Source organism: Poecilia latipinna, unplaced genomic scaffold (genome assembly GCF_001443285.1).
Source record: "Poecilia latipinna isolate Pla-1442-1.1 unplaced genomic scaffold, P_latipinna-1.0 Scaffold3236, whole genome shotgun sequence".
Taxonomy (NCBI): Eukaryota; Metazoa; Chordata; class Actinopteri; order Cyprinodontiformes; family Poeciliidae; genus Poecilia; species Poecilia latipinna.
This window is the reverse complement of record NW_015115852.1, coordinates 14,304-25,872: the sequence shown is the minus strand read 5'-3', so window position 1 is coordinate 25,872 and position 11,569 is coordinate 14,304. Positions and strand designations below refer to the sequence as shown.

At 38.0% G+C, this 11,569-nt stretch overlaps 2 protein-coding genes across 2 annotated transcripts in view; one reads left to right on the top strand and one right to left on the bottom strand.

The window, feature by feature from the left end:
• The window catches only part of LOC106940465 (cytochrome P450 3A40-like), a 19,624-nt gene extending 18,569 nt beyond the window's left edge, over nucleotides 1–1,055 (top strand). The window contains exons 12-13 of the mRNA XM_015023229.1: nucleotides 325–487; nucleotides 571–1,055. Of these exons, the coding sequence (XP_014878715.1) occupies nucleotides 325–487; nucleotides 571–645 (238 nt within the window). The 3' untranslated portion in view covers nucleotides 646–1,055. The remainder of the gene's footprint in view (nucleotides 1–324; nucleotides 488–570) is intronic.
• A 3,887-nt stretch (nucleotides 1,056–4,942) lies between these two features.
• desi2 (desumoylating isopeptidase 2) overlaps nucleotides 4,943–11,569 on the bottom strand; it is an 18,640-nt gene continuing 12,013 nt past the window's right edge. Inside the window, exons 2-5 of the mRNA XM_015023231.1 lie at nucleotides 9,424–9,496; nucleotides 9,223–9,316; nucleotides 8,372–8,513; nucleotides 4,943–5,584 (exon numbers count right to left, since the gene is read on the bottom strand). Of these exons, the coding sequence (XP_014878717.1) occupies nucleotides 5,312–5,584; nucleotides 8,372–8,513; nucleotides 9,223–9,316; nucleotides 9,424–9,496 (582 nt within the window). The 3' untranslated portion in view covers nucleotides 4,943–5,311. The remainder of the gene's footprint in view (nucleotides 5,585–8,371; nucleotides 8,514–9,222; nucleotides 9,317–9,423; nucleotides 9,497–11,569) is intronic.

Below are 11,569 nucleotides of genomic sequence, written 5' to 3'. Positions count from 1 at the left end.
ATATGATTAATTTTGTATTTGACAGGACCCTGATTTTTTTTAATTTTATTTCTATGAACAAAACATAAATAAATTGTGGAGGGCCCCCTGCTGGTCAAGGCCCCTAGAATTGTCATCACGTTTCACCCCTTTACCACGCCCCTGACCCCTACCCGTTTCCATTAGGCAAGTTTATTTTTGTGATTTCAAACTGCGCAAATTTATGGTTAATAGAAAAGCAGTTACTGTTTTATTGTTCCTGACATCTTAGAAAAAAAAAAACTCTCAATTGCAAAACGATTAAATAACTAAAATGTAACAGACACTTTAATCTGGTCCCTGCAGGTTCAGTAAGGAGAATGAGGAGGATCTGAACCCGTACGCGTACGTGCCGTTTGGACTCGGCCCACGTAACTGTGTCGGGATGCGATTCGCCATCCTGGTCATGAAGATGGTCATCGTGCGCATCCTGCAGAAGTACTCTGTGGAAAAGTGCAGCGACACCTTGGTAAGACCGACAGCCTGCAACAATTCAGTCGTTCTGCTCTGTTGCCATGTCAACGTTTCATTTCTGTCTGTTTCCATCTTCAGGTCCCAATTCAGTTTGACTTTAGGTTCCAACCTACCAAGCCTCTGGTGGTGAAATTTGTTCCCAGAGAACTATAATGGAAGACTTATTAATTTTTTTTTTAATAATCTGGATGGATGATTGCTTCTGAATGTTGTGTAATTCAATCACTGCTGAGAGATCATGTAACTTGGCTGTGCTTTCTAAAGTCCGTCTTTGTTGGCTGTCGTGAATAGCGGACACAGACAAAATGTTGCAGTTATTTCAGTTTTTGAGGTGAAGGCCACTGTGTGTGTGTGTGTGTGTGTGTGTGTGTACAGTGCCCTGCAAAAAGTGTTCACACTTCTAGCATTTCTTCAAAATATGCAAAGCTAAAATCACAAACTTTCATATGGATGTTGAACATTGATGTGAATGAGCAACACAAAGCGATATTTAATGTGCAGCGGAAAATTAAAAAAATCAATGCTTTAACATTTCCTTGTAATAAATAATTTTTTTAAATTTTTAGATGTGAAATATTCCTTTTCATGTGAACAAACATGTTTACTAGATTTTAGAGGATTCTACCACATTTTTAATTTTCAAATTTTTGTAAGACATTTTGACAACAATCTGGACTTTCCAATCCAAAATACTATTTACTTCATAAAAAAATTTAATGTTTAGGTAGCACACATCATAAAACTAAACAGTTTTTTGATTTTCAGAATGCCGTATAAAGCTCTTTCACTGCTTTCCACCCCCAATTCAAATTCAAAAACACTTTATTAACCCCAAAGGGAAATTAAATGTTGTAACTCACTAATTTAGATTCTTCAGAGTTATTGAAGATAACATCCCGCCTTAAAAATAATTACATAAAACCTGATGGTTTTAAATAATCAACAATTCTTGGAATTATAAATGAGGACTTCTAATTATAAAAATTCACATGTCAACACTGGTATCTTTAAGTATGTAAAAACATTAATCAATAGCAATCTTTCATTTGACATTTTAAACAGTCCCAATGATGTGTTTCTGATATAGTTTTGCTGAGGCTCAAGAGTGTTAGCACTCCTGCAAGGAAATGTGTGCAGTTTTTATAAAAAAAAAAAAATGATGAAAAATGATTATTGGTGAACTAAAAACTTTTATATCAACATATAGGCCCCAGATTTTGATCAAACTAAAAAGCAAAAACTGCAACTGCTTGTGACTAGATGGACAGTTTTTCTCTCTGTTTTTTAAATCTCCAATGGGTTCAGCAGAGCTGGACACACAAAATAGACAGAAAGTGAGACGGGTTCATTTCATCTACATATGTGAATGAAAACATAAGGCTTTTTTGGGGGTTTTTCTGGAACTAAATAAGTATAATTTATTGTCAGTTAAACTATCACAACATAAAAAACAGGAGTCATATTCTGTATTATTTTAATATTCAGATGAGATCCAGTTGTGTTGGGCTGTATTAAAATCTCTGGGGGGGTGAGGGGAAGAAAAAAAAAATCACCGTAAAACAGCTTTCTGGGGTTTCCTGATGTGCAGTAAATTCTAATTTTACTCTGGAACATTTACCTTTGTGGTAAATTTCACGTTCATGCGAACAACTCATGTTTATGAAAATCTTTATTCATGTCAAAGCCATCTTCAGCTATTTTTTTAGGACAGTCTTAACTTGTGTCATAAACATGCCAAGTAAAAATTTTACCCAACCAGTCATTGCTTTTCAGGAAACCTCAGTAGCGCAAAAACAAATCTCCAGCAGAGGGCGCCAAAGTAGCGTCCTCGTTAAAACAGAAGTTACATTATTGATAAAGCTCCGATTTTATCCTCTCACACCAAGTCAGCTGCTGGTTTTATGACAACATACCTTTGCTTTACCTTTTCTTCAACACTGATGTTTACTTGTAACAAACCTAAAATAATCAAATTACTCTGAGTGTCAGAGCATCAAAACAAAGGAAACTAAAATGATTGAGTTGGAAAAAAGAAGAAAGGAATCCAGTCCCTTAAAAATAATATTTGACAATTTTCAAACGGTGCTACATTTGTAAAGGTGTCCAAATATTTATGTGTGGTGGAGGAAAATGTGGCCCAGAGGTTAGCTCGATGCTAATCAGTTTTGAAAAGACAGTCCTGCACATTAAGGTAGACAGAAAAGTACAGACAGTAAACAAAAGTTTCTTTTTTCCAAGAGTGGAATATAAAACTGAGCATCTTCTGGTTTTAGAAAAAGAAATGACATAAAACGTGTAAAAAAAAAAAGGAAAAAAGTTCAAACTACAAAGCCTTTAAAAGTCCTGAGTTTGTCGAAAAATAAACAAAGCTGACAAAAAAAAGGCCAGAATTTTATAAAAATCGAAATACAACAAAACAGGATTTGTCAGAAACGTTGGTCAATACAAATGTCCTTCCAGCACGTCAGCGGCTCTCGCTTCAGAGCAGAACTCGCCCTGCAGTAGTTAAAACCAATCGCTCATTCAGGAAAATTAGCACCTTCCTGTGAAATGTAAAGCTTTATTTTTTTTTATTTGTCAGTGTGATGATGATAAAAGTGTTTTCATTTGTTTGATGTGGCATCAATACGTTGGAGGAAAATAATTGATGCAGATTGGTCTCTGGTCAGTTAAAAAAAAAAAAAACTACTTTTTTTTTTTCTTAATGTAGATTACCATACAGCATTAGCATGAATTTCAATTTTACTTTGATTTGAAAAAAAAAACAAAAAAAAAAACTATTAAAAGTTGTCATATATGCTAAATGTATAGGTTTCATAAGAAAGTACCTGGTTTAAAGGCACCATGGCAGCTGCTACTGAGAAAGTATCCCTCCACGTCACTGTCTTAACTTTTGTTCCGAAACACTTAAGCAAATTGTTCCTTTGAGTTGGTTGATGAGTCAGTGCAAATCATCAGATTGTTTTTTTTGTTTGTTTTTTTTAATGAGTCTGGAAGGACCTGAGCTACCGCTAAATGTTTCACTGGAAATAAAATACAGAAAAAAAAAAAAAAAAAGGCTGATTCTCTATAACGTTACCCATCAGCGGCGTCTGGTAGGCTGAATCAAGTCGACTGCAGAATTACTTTTACCTGCAGGAAATTCCCACCGAGATGAAAAGAAATAAATAAAAAAAATCTCATTTATGAGACAATCCCTTGAAAAGACATTTATCAGCCTCAAAGGAAATCACACAGAAACCACTGCGCTGATGGAATCCCTGGTAAAGACGCTTGAAAAGCCCTAAAATGACTTCTGCTCCAGAACAGCAGCATAATTTGATAAACATATTCAAAACATCCAACCTGTAAGTAGAGCATATCCAGTCAGTGTCAGGAAATAACACTGCAAAAATATAAAATCTTACCAGGTGTTTTTGTTCTAGTTTCTTGTACACTTGAAATAAGACAAAACTAACTTACAAGTAACATTTCAGCAAGATATAGGAGCTTGTTTTAAGTCAGTTATTCCTTAATTTTGATTTAAAAAAATACTACTTCCATTGGCAGACATATTTTTTAGTCAAAAAAACTGCTAGTGTAACTAGTACCTTTTTTTTTAAATCAACATAAAGGAGTAATTGACAAATAAAAACTACTAAATCTTGCTGAAAAGTTAGTTATGAGTTAGTTTTGTCTTATTTAAAGCGTGCCAAGATTTTGTGTTTTTGCAGCTTAAAACCACAACCTTATTCACTTAATACTTTTTTGAAGTTCAGATCATCAGATAATGGCAGATGAACTTTTAATTACAAACTGATGATCTTGTATGAAAAATATGATGTGGCGCAGAGCCACTCTTCAAAAGAGGACAGACAAGAGAAACCGTGGCGCTAAAGACAGATGATGCTTGTTAATGTTCAAGAAAATAACTTCTCTCCTCAACTTGCTCTTGTTTGCACTCAGAACTAAAACAAAGACATTCAAAACAACCCAGTTATTGGAGAAGAATTACAAAGTTCCTAAAAATCAGGTAAAGATGGGGAGAGTTTCACTAAATTAACTTTAGCTGCTCTGCAGCAACAAACAGTGCTTTGTTTGTGATGCGTTGGGAACCTGGGTGGAGCGTGTCAGGCCCAACTCTTTGAAACGGCAGCACATTTTAAACAATAAAAACCAAAACACCTGGAGGAAATCAACTCACAAACGGCTCTTCGGATACCGATTCAAGCTAATTTTTGAATTAAAGGTTGGATTTCTCTAACGTTTGCTACTTCAGTGAAAAATTGTGCAGAAGCACCTTTACCAGGGACTCAGGTTGTCATACCGTAATCAGCAGCGACAGAAACTTAATTTACCCAGAGATTTGCCTCAAAATGATTGGACAGGTATAGATAAACGATTATTTCTACGCTTATTGACATTTTCCATGAAGAAAACTTTTAGAAAACTGTTTAAAATAAAGAGAAAATTTTCCGTGTCAATGTACCAAGGAGTTTATAGTTTCCTCCGGAGATGTTTTTACACTGTAACCAGGTAGAGGGGGTGACAAGTAAAATGCTGGTACAACCTGCATGTGGTTTGTAGGTAAAGGAGAAACGAGTGGAAACAGGTTTGAGTTTTCAGGGGCATCTGGGGATCAGTGAGAACCCTTCCACAGGTCCAGACGGGGTCAGATTGTCCCGATGCTCCCACGCGGAGTGAGCGAGTCTGGGCGCCTGAATCAATGGTCTGACAGGACTTTTGGCTGTGGCTGCTGTGGTTTCTCCGTTAGGTCACTGTCTCTTTAAGAAAAGGGGGTGAAGGCCCGGGATTCCCCCCCTCCCCCCACCTCCTGCTTCTACCTGCGGGGCTGCGGGCGACAGTGTCGAGGCAGAGAGGAGGGGGGGCTGGAGGAGGCCGAGGGGGACATGGAGGCCAGGGAGGCGGTGGCGGCGGCGTCCTCGGCCTCTTCTAGCTCTCCGGTCGCTCCGTGAAGCTCCTGGCTCACGCTGGACTGTAAGGCAGCAGGGGTCAGCCATTCTTTGGGCAGGCAGCTCTGGAGGAACGGCACGCAGGAGCTGAAGTAGGCCAGGCGGTTGACCCAACGAGGGATCTCTCTGCCACACAGGATCTACGAAGAAACATTAAAAGAACAGAAGAAGAAAAGTTTAGGTAATGGTTCAAAACAAATACAAAAAACCTCGCTTAGCTCGCCGTGAGAGGTTGAGGAGCTGAAGACTTTCCTCTGCCTACATTCCCCAGAATGCTGTGCGGTTCTGAAACAGACTTGCAATATTACTATTTTTTTTTTTTTTTTTTTGCTGAGTCCTACTTAATACTGATAAAAAGTTTTTTCATACCATATCTAATTTTAATTGATTTTTTTTCTCGCTTTCTTTTAAATAAGAAAAGAAAGAACAAAATACAGAAAACATTTTTTTTAAATGGCTTCTAATGCAATCCTTCCTTCTCCGAGTTCTGCAACAGAGTATTAGGGCCAGAATACAATTTTTTTTTTAATTATGAGAACATAGTCATAATGTTAGAGAAAAAAAACAGATGAAAGTCTCAACATCACGAGAAATAAGTTGTTTAATAAGAAAAATAGTCTGAATGATTCATTTTTTTATTTGTCCTGTTAGTAGTTTGTTTAAACCTAGTACTTAATTTTCCTAATATGATGACTGTATTCTTGTAATTAAAAAACAACAAAAAAATGTAGCCAGACCCTAATATTTCATCATAGAGTTGACCTGAATTTAAAGTCCACATAAATAGAAGCGGTAAAACACGCTTGTCAAACAAGATGGCCGCCACGGGCCTGATGACATCACTCTGAACTATGGAAACCTGCAGAGTGCACAGGTGAAAAATGAAAAAAAAAAATCCTGATTTTCCAAACATTAACTTTTCAAAACCAAAAATTTGATAAATCAATATACAAACTTTATTTTAACAATGTTATAAAGACCTGGCAACATGTGGACAAGGATATCAGTGTTTTCCCGGTTAAACAATTTTTTTATTACTTTGCCAATTTAAATTGAAATATATTTAGGTGGAGCAAGATGAAGGTTAATTGCCTCATCACATGTTTTGACATGAAAAGAATCCACACCACCCTCCATATAACAATCCACATGATGTCACACCTATAAAGGTTTCCACTCTATTTTGTCTTCCTAACGCTGTCAGAAAGCAGCAGCTAATCCATAAATATCTCGATTCACACACACACACACACACACACACACACACACACACACATGCTCGTGGCAAATATGATGACCTTTTAACAGCTGACGCCGAGACCGATTAGTGTTAAATGGGAAATGAAGAAAAACAAAAAAGGAGGGGACTTTTTGAACACTGAAGACTGTCGCTGTGTATTTTACTCTCTATTTTAACAGTAAAGTGTTTGTTTCCCCATTTTCTCAACATAACGACTTACCAATGGACACAGTTTGTACCCTGTCTAATTCTACCAACCTCGCTTGCTTTGCGACATCAGATAAAACTGTTTCATCACGCCGGTGAGCTTGTTCTGTCTTGATCTGAGCAGATGTCTGCTAAGATATAATACGGAAATAGGAGGCGAGACAGAAAGAAAGTGTGAGCAAATATAAATGCCTGCAGCTAAGTGAAAAAGCTTCCACCTCAAACTGAAAACGCCAAGACGTGTTTTATGACCTGGATTTATCTTCCACAAATTATCTACCAAATCCAAATGTATCCAGATGATATAGATCTGTATAGAAAGACTACTCTTTCTAGAAACATTTGTCTATTGTTTGTGAAGAGAGACAAATATTATCTGTGGAGAAGTGATTATTGATAGGTACTTTTTCTCGATCCTATATAAAAGAACCACAGACAACGTATATGAATTTTTATGGCCAAGCTTTTGCAAAAGGAGAAGTCTCTGGTAGAAGCTCCTCCAAGCCGTTCACAGAGCGTTCTGCTCTCCTTCCGCGTGAGCCCCTGTTTTATTGTCAAAGAAAACAGTCAAGGGGGCAGTCAAGAAAAACAACAGAGGTCGTAAAACTTCTAACCCAAATAGCTAGCAACCCAATTCCAGGCGTGATATCTGATCTATGGTCTGAGCCCGGTTCAAATCTCGGTCAAACTGTTAACAAGACAAAATATGACTACAGACAGGCAGTTAGGAGGTATTCTGGTTGATAAGAATTTAAGGTCTGGGAAACACAGAGTTAACTGTTTCACATGAAGATGAAACAGACAGTCCTGACCTCCAGGTCAGTTCATACACACCTAAGGAAGAGAACACTTTAAACAGCTATAGACTGAATGTGAACTAAAGTAATAACAAAATGATAATACCGAAAAATCTCTAACAATTATAACGTTTGATCTGATCATCTTTCTCCGTGTAAGAGTTTCATCCTGAGGGAAACGCTTCACCTCCCTTGTTTTGTTAAACATTTTAACCATACTGGTATTCTGTTTTGCGTCTCTGTGTGAATGTTTGAACCCTAATCTGTCATTTCCTTAGAGAGGATTTCTCTGTGTGGTATTTGCAGCACATATGTGCTGTTTGGGTGTGTGTGTGTGTGTTTGCCAGCTGGCCCTGCATGTCCAGGCTTGTATCAGTGTCCTAATCCCCATCTGAGCGGTAGTTGCTAACTGTAAGACTCCCTGCTCATTAGTCACTCCAGCATAAGCTGATTGAAGACGCACGCATGCAACCACACACACACACACACACACACAAATCTTTTAATGTAACAGCATCTAGTTATTTATCCACTGAAAGTCACCATGACATGATGTATCACCATGAGTTCGACGAAATATTAGTTTTAGGCTGTTCCCAGTGAAAGGGAGTCAACACACCGCCATAATATAGACAGTTGTGCAAGCTTATGTTTATTTTTTTCTTCTTTTTTATGTACTCCACCTCTGAAAGTGCTGAGGAAAAGTGGTTGCAGTTCTTGTGCATGAGGTGGTAGGCATTCCCCTTGTACTCCTTCCCCATCTCCTCCACGATCCGCTCCACGTCTTCCTCCGTGAAGTCTGTGCTGCCCAGGACGATGGCTTCCCTACACACACACACGCACGCACGCAGCGAGTATGAGCTCAAATAACCAACTGGAGAGCAGCTCACTTAAAAATATTCGTCAATATTTTGTGAAACATTTCGATTTAACATCTGAATTTTATTGTATTTTTGTTCAAGAATCAGCCAGTTTTAGTCCACCATTTGCTCCAGATGATCCATAGTTACAGCCTACTGGTCTATAAAAGGACACCATGGAAGTGTGTGTGGGGGGGGGTTTTGTTTGTTGGGGACGAGACTCTAAAGCCACAGGGCAGATCAACTAGAGCAGAAGTAACACACAGCAGCTCTGGATAAACAGAGGCTCTTCCAACATACTGAACCGACTGATCCTCTGCTGTTTCAATCAACTGCAGAGGAGATCATCCAAAATACAACCCTTTGCTGTTATAGCTAAAGAATAACAGTTCTGCTCAATTCAATTAGTCAATCTTTTTTGTTTTAATATAACATTTAAGTATGCAAATATTTAATATTTTGTGGTTAGTCTTTTGATCTGTCCATATCATCTATGGTGGATTATTTTGTTGTCAGTCCAAAGTTGACCTGACACTCTTTACTCAGGAAACAATGACTTGGTCAGACTTTCCCATTTGTATAACAATTGTTGACTTTCATAAACTGAAGACATCCAACAGGCACATAATGTATCTCTGAAAAACCTCCAAAAAAAAAAAGAAAATCATACTTACTTGAACTTAAACGTTTCGCCGAGTTCAGTGGCATCGCTCGGAGTGATCTCAAAGATCCCTGAGAACGGGTATGGGTGTCCACCATAGGCAAACTCTAAGCACAGGAGAAAAATATGTTTCTAGACATGTCTGACAAGAAAAATCGACATGCATCATCATACATCCTGATCTTCAGGAGCATCGTCCTTGAAACAACCTTACCTCTTCCATAGATCTCGATCCCTGAGTGAAAGACTCCGATGCCCAGAGAGCTGGTGAACTCATTGATCCAGTACTGCAGGCAAAGGGAGGTGAAAAGATTAAGTCAAAGTCTGTAGTTAATGCTGCATGGTAAGTGTAGCTTATGGTTTGTTTGTGGGGGGTGTGAATGTGTCTTGTTCTGGTTGAAGTGAACTCTGCTGCAGATCGAATGTATATGGAAATGCCAAGTGAACCAGAGACCGATCCAAAAGGAGGAAGCAGACTGTTGAGTTGAGCATCCTGGGTAAATACAACCACAACAACCCATTTTTTTTACGTATTGGTGAGGAAGGTAGTTGGGCTCATGTTTTCGTCAGTTTTTGTGTCATTTCCTTCAATGGTTCTTGGTGTAGCATCATCACAGACAAAGGGGGTGAGCAGGTTTTTCAAAGGGTTTGGTTTGTTGGACACAGTGTAGTGTGGAAGCGAACCACAGCAGCTGAAAATGTAACAAATGATGAATTCAGATCACATTGGTACAATGGAATCACGGACTGGTCGGCAACTGGGTGAAGCAAACATCTGCACAACATCGCCAAAATCAAGTACGGCCCAAAAAAAAAAGTAGTCAATATCGGAAGATCCCTAGCTCTGCTTTACATGACTTGTGTCTAACAGAAGTAAAGCTACACCTTAAATTAAAGATCACACTTTTTAACATGAAAGTCGGGGGTAGGGGGGATGATAACATAATTTTTGTAGACGTGTGTCAATGAAATAAACACTGGAAGCTTAAAACACTACAGCTAACTGATGTGCCAAGTTAATTTGTGCATGTCGTTACTGGAAGAATGCCACACTTGCAATATATTCTGTACCCATGCAATGCACATTTATTTCCTAAACCAAACCCATGTGTTTTTATCACTGACACAAAATAATAAAATGAAAATTACTGTGCACCTTCTGATAAAATCTGCAATGCAATTCTACCACAAACGGCAGCTGAAGAGACAATCAACCACAGTGCAATGCAAACCAAATATTATTATTCTAGCATAATAATGTGTGGTCACATGCTCTGCTACACATTAGTACACCAGTTTTTTTGTTTTTTTTGTTGCCAATATACCATTTTAAGCAATAAACTTCCATGTATTAGATCTGGTACGTTAAACCAGCTGAAAATTTTAAGTAGTCCAAAAACCAAAAGAGAACAATGCCTCAGTTTGTCATTTCTACCACCAATAGTGTTTTGGCACCACACAGCATTTTAATAATCAGCGTACACAAGTGGTTTTTAGCATAAGTTGCAGGATTTTGTTTGTAATTTAAGTAACCCAAAGATAAAAACAGCCTTTATCAAGCTTATTGTCGCACTACGGAAAAGCACTGGCACTGATCTGCCTTTTAGAAACTTGATTTGTGAAAAAACAACAAGAAGAAGAACCGTGTACTGCATTCTACGAAAGCCTCTTGTGAAGACTTATAAAACCTTGAAAGCTGCTGTGTTCTAGTGTGAGTAAATGAGTCGATGAGTGTCTGGGGATATTTCAAAGAAAGTTATTGCAAGTAATTGGAAACTAAGTGTTAAGACATTTCTTAGGCAGAGATAAACGGGGAAATACGAATAAATGGATGTTTGCTGTATTTTTTTGGTTTAATGCGTTATTTTTCAAACAATGTACGCCACTGCTCTGAACCTGTTGACGAAGACGGACTAAATGAGAGACCGGAAGGAAGGAAGTAAACAACCGACCACAGGTGCTCACGGTTGAGTTTGTTTTAGCTTGATGACTAATTAAGTAAGTCTGCTTTTGGTCCAAAAAGTTAGTGTAATTTTTTGTTCAAATCACATACAAAGCTATGTTCTCTACCTTAATGTTTCAGAGGACAAGGAAATTGACTCCAACTGGTCTTAAAATTGTTTAGATGAAATGGTAAACTGCTGTTGGACATGTATTGCTCAGGCTTTTTGACAGAAACAGATTTGATGAAACAGATTTCTTCATCGCTACTCGTCTAAAGCTGAAAAACATTTTGGTATTTTCTTCATATTTGGCTCAAATCATTTACAATAATATGCCTCAATCCCAATAATACAATTCTGCCTTTAAAAGTTAAGTAGATATACACAGGGTTTCCCCCAGTGTATTATAAGCCTGGC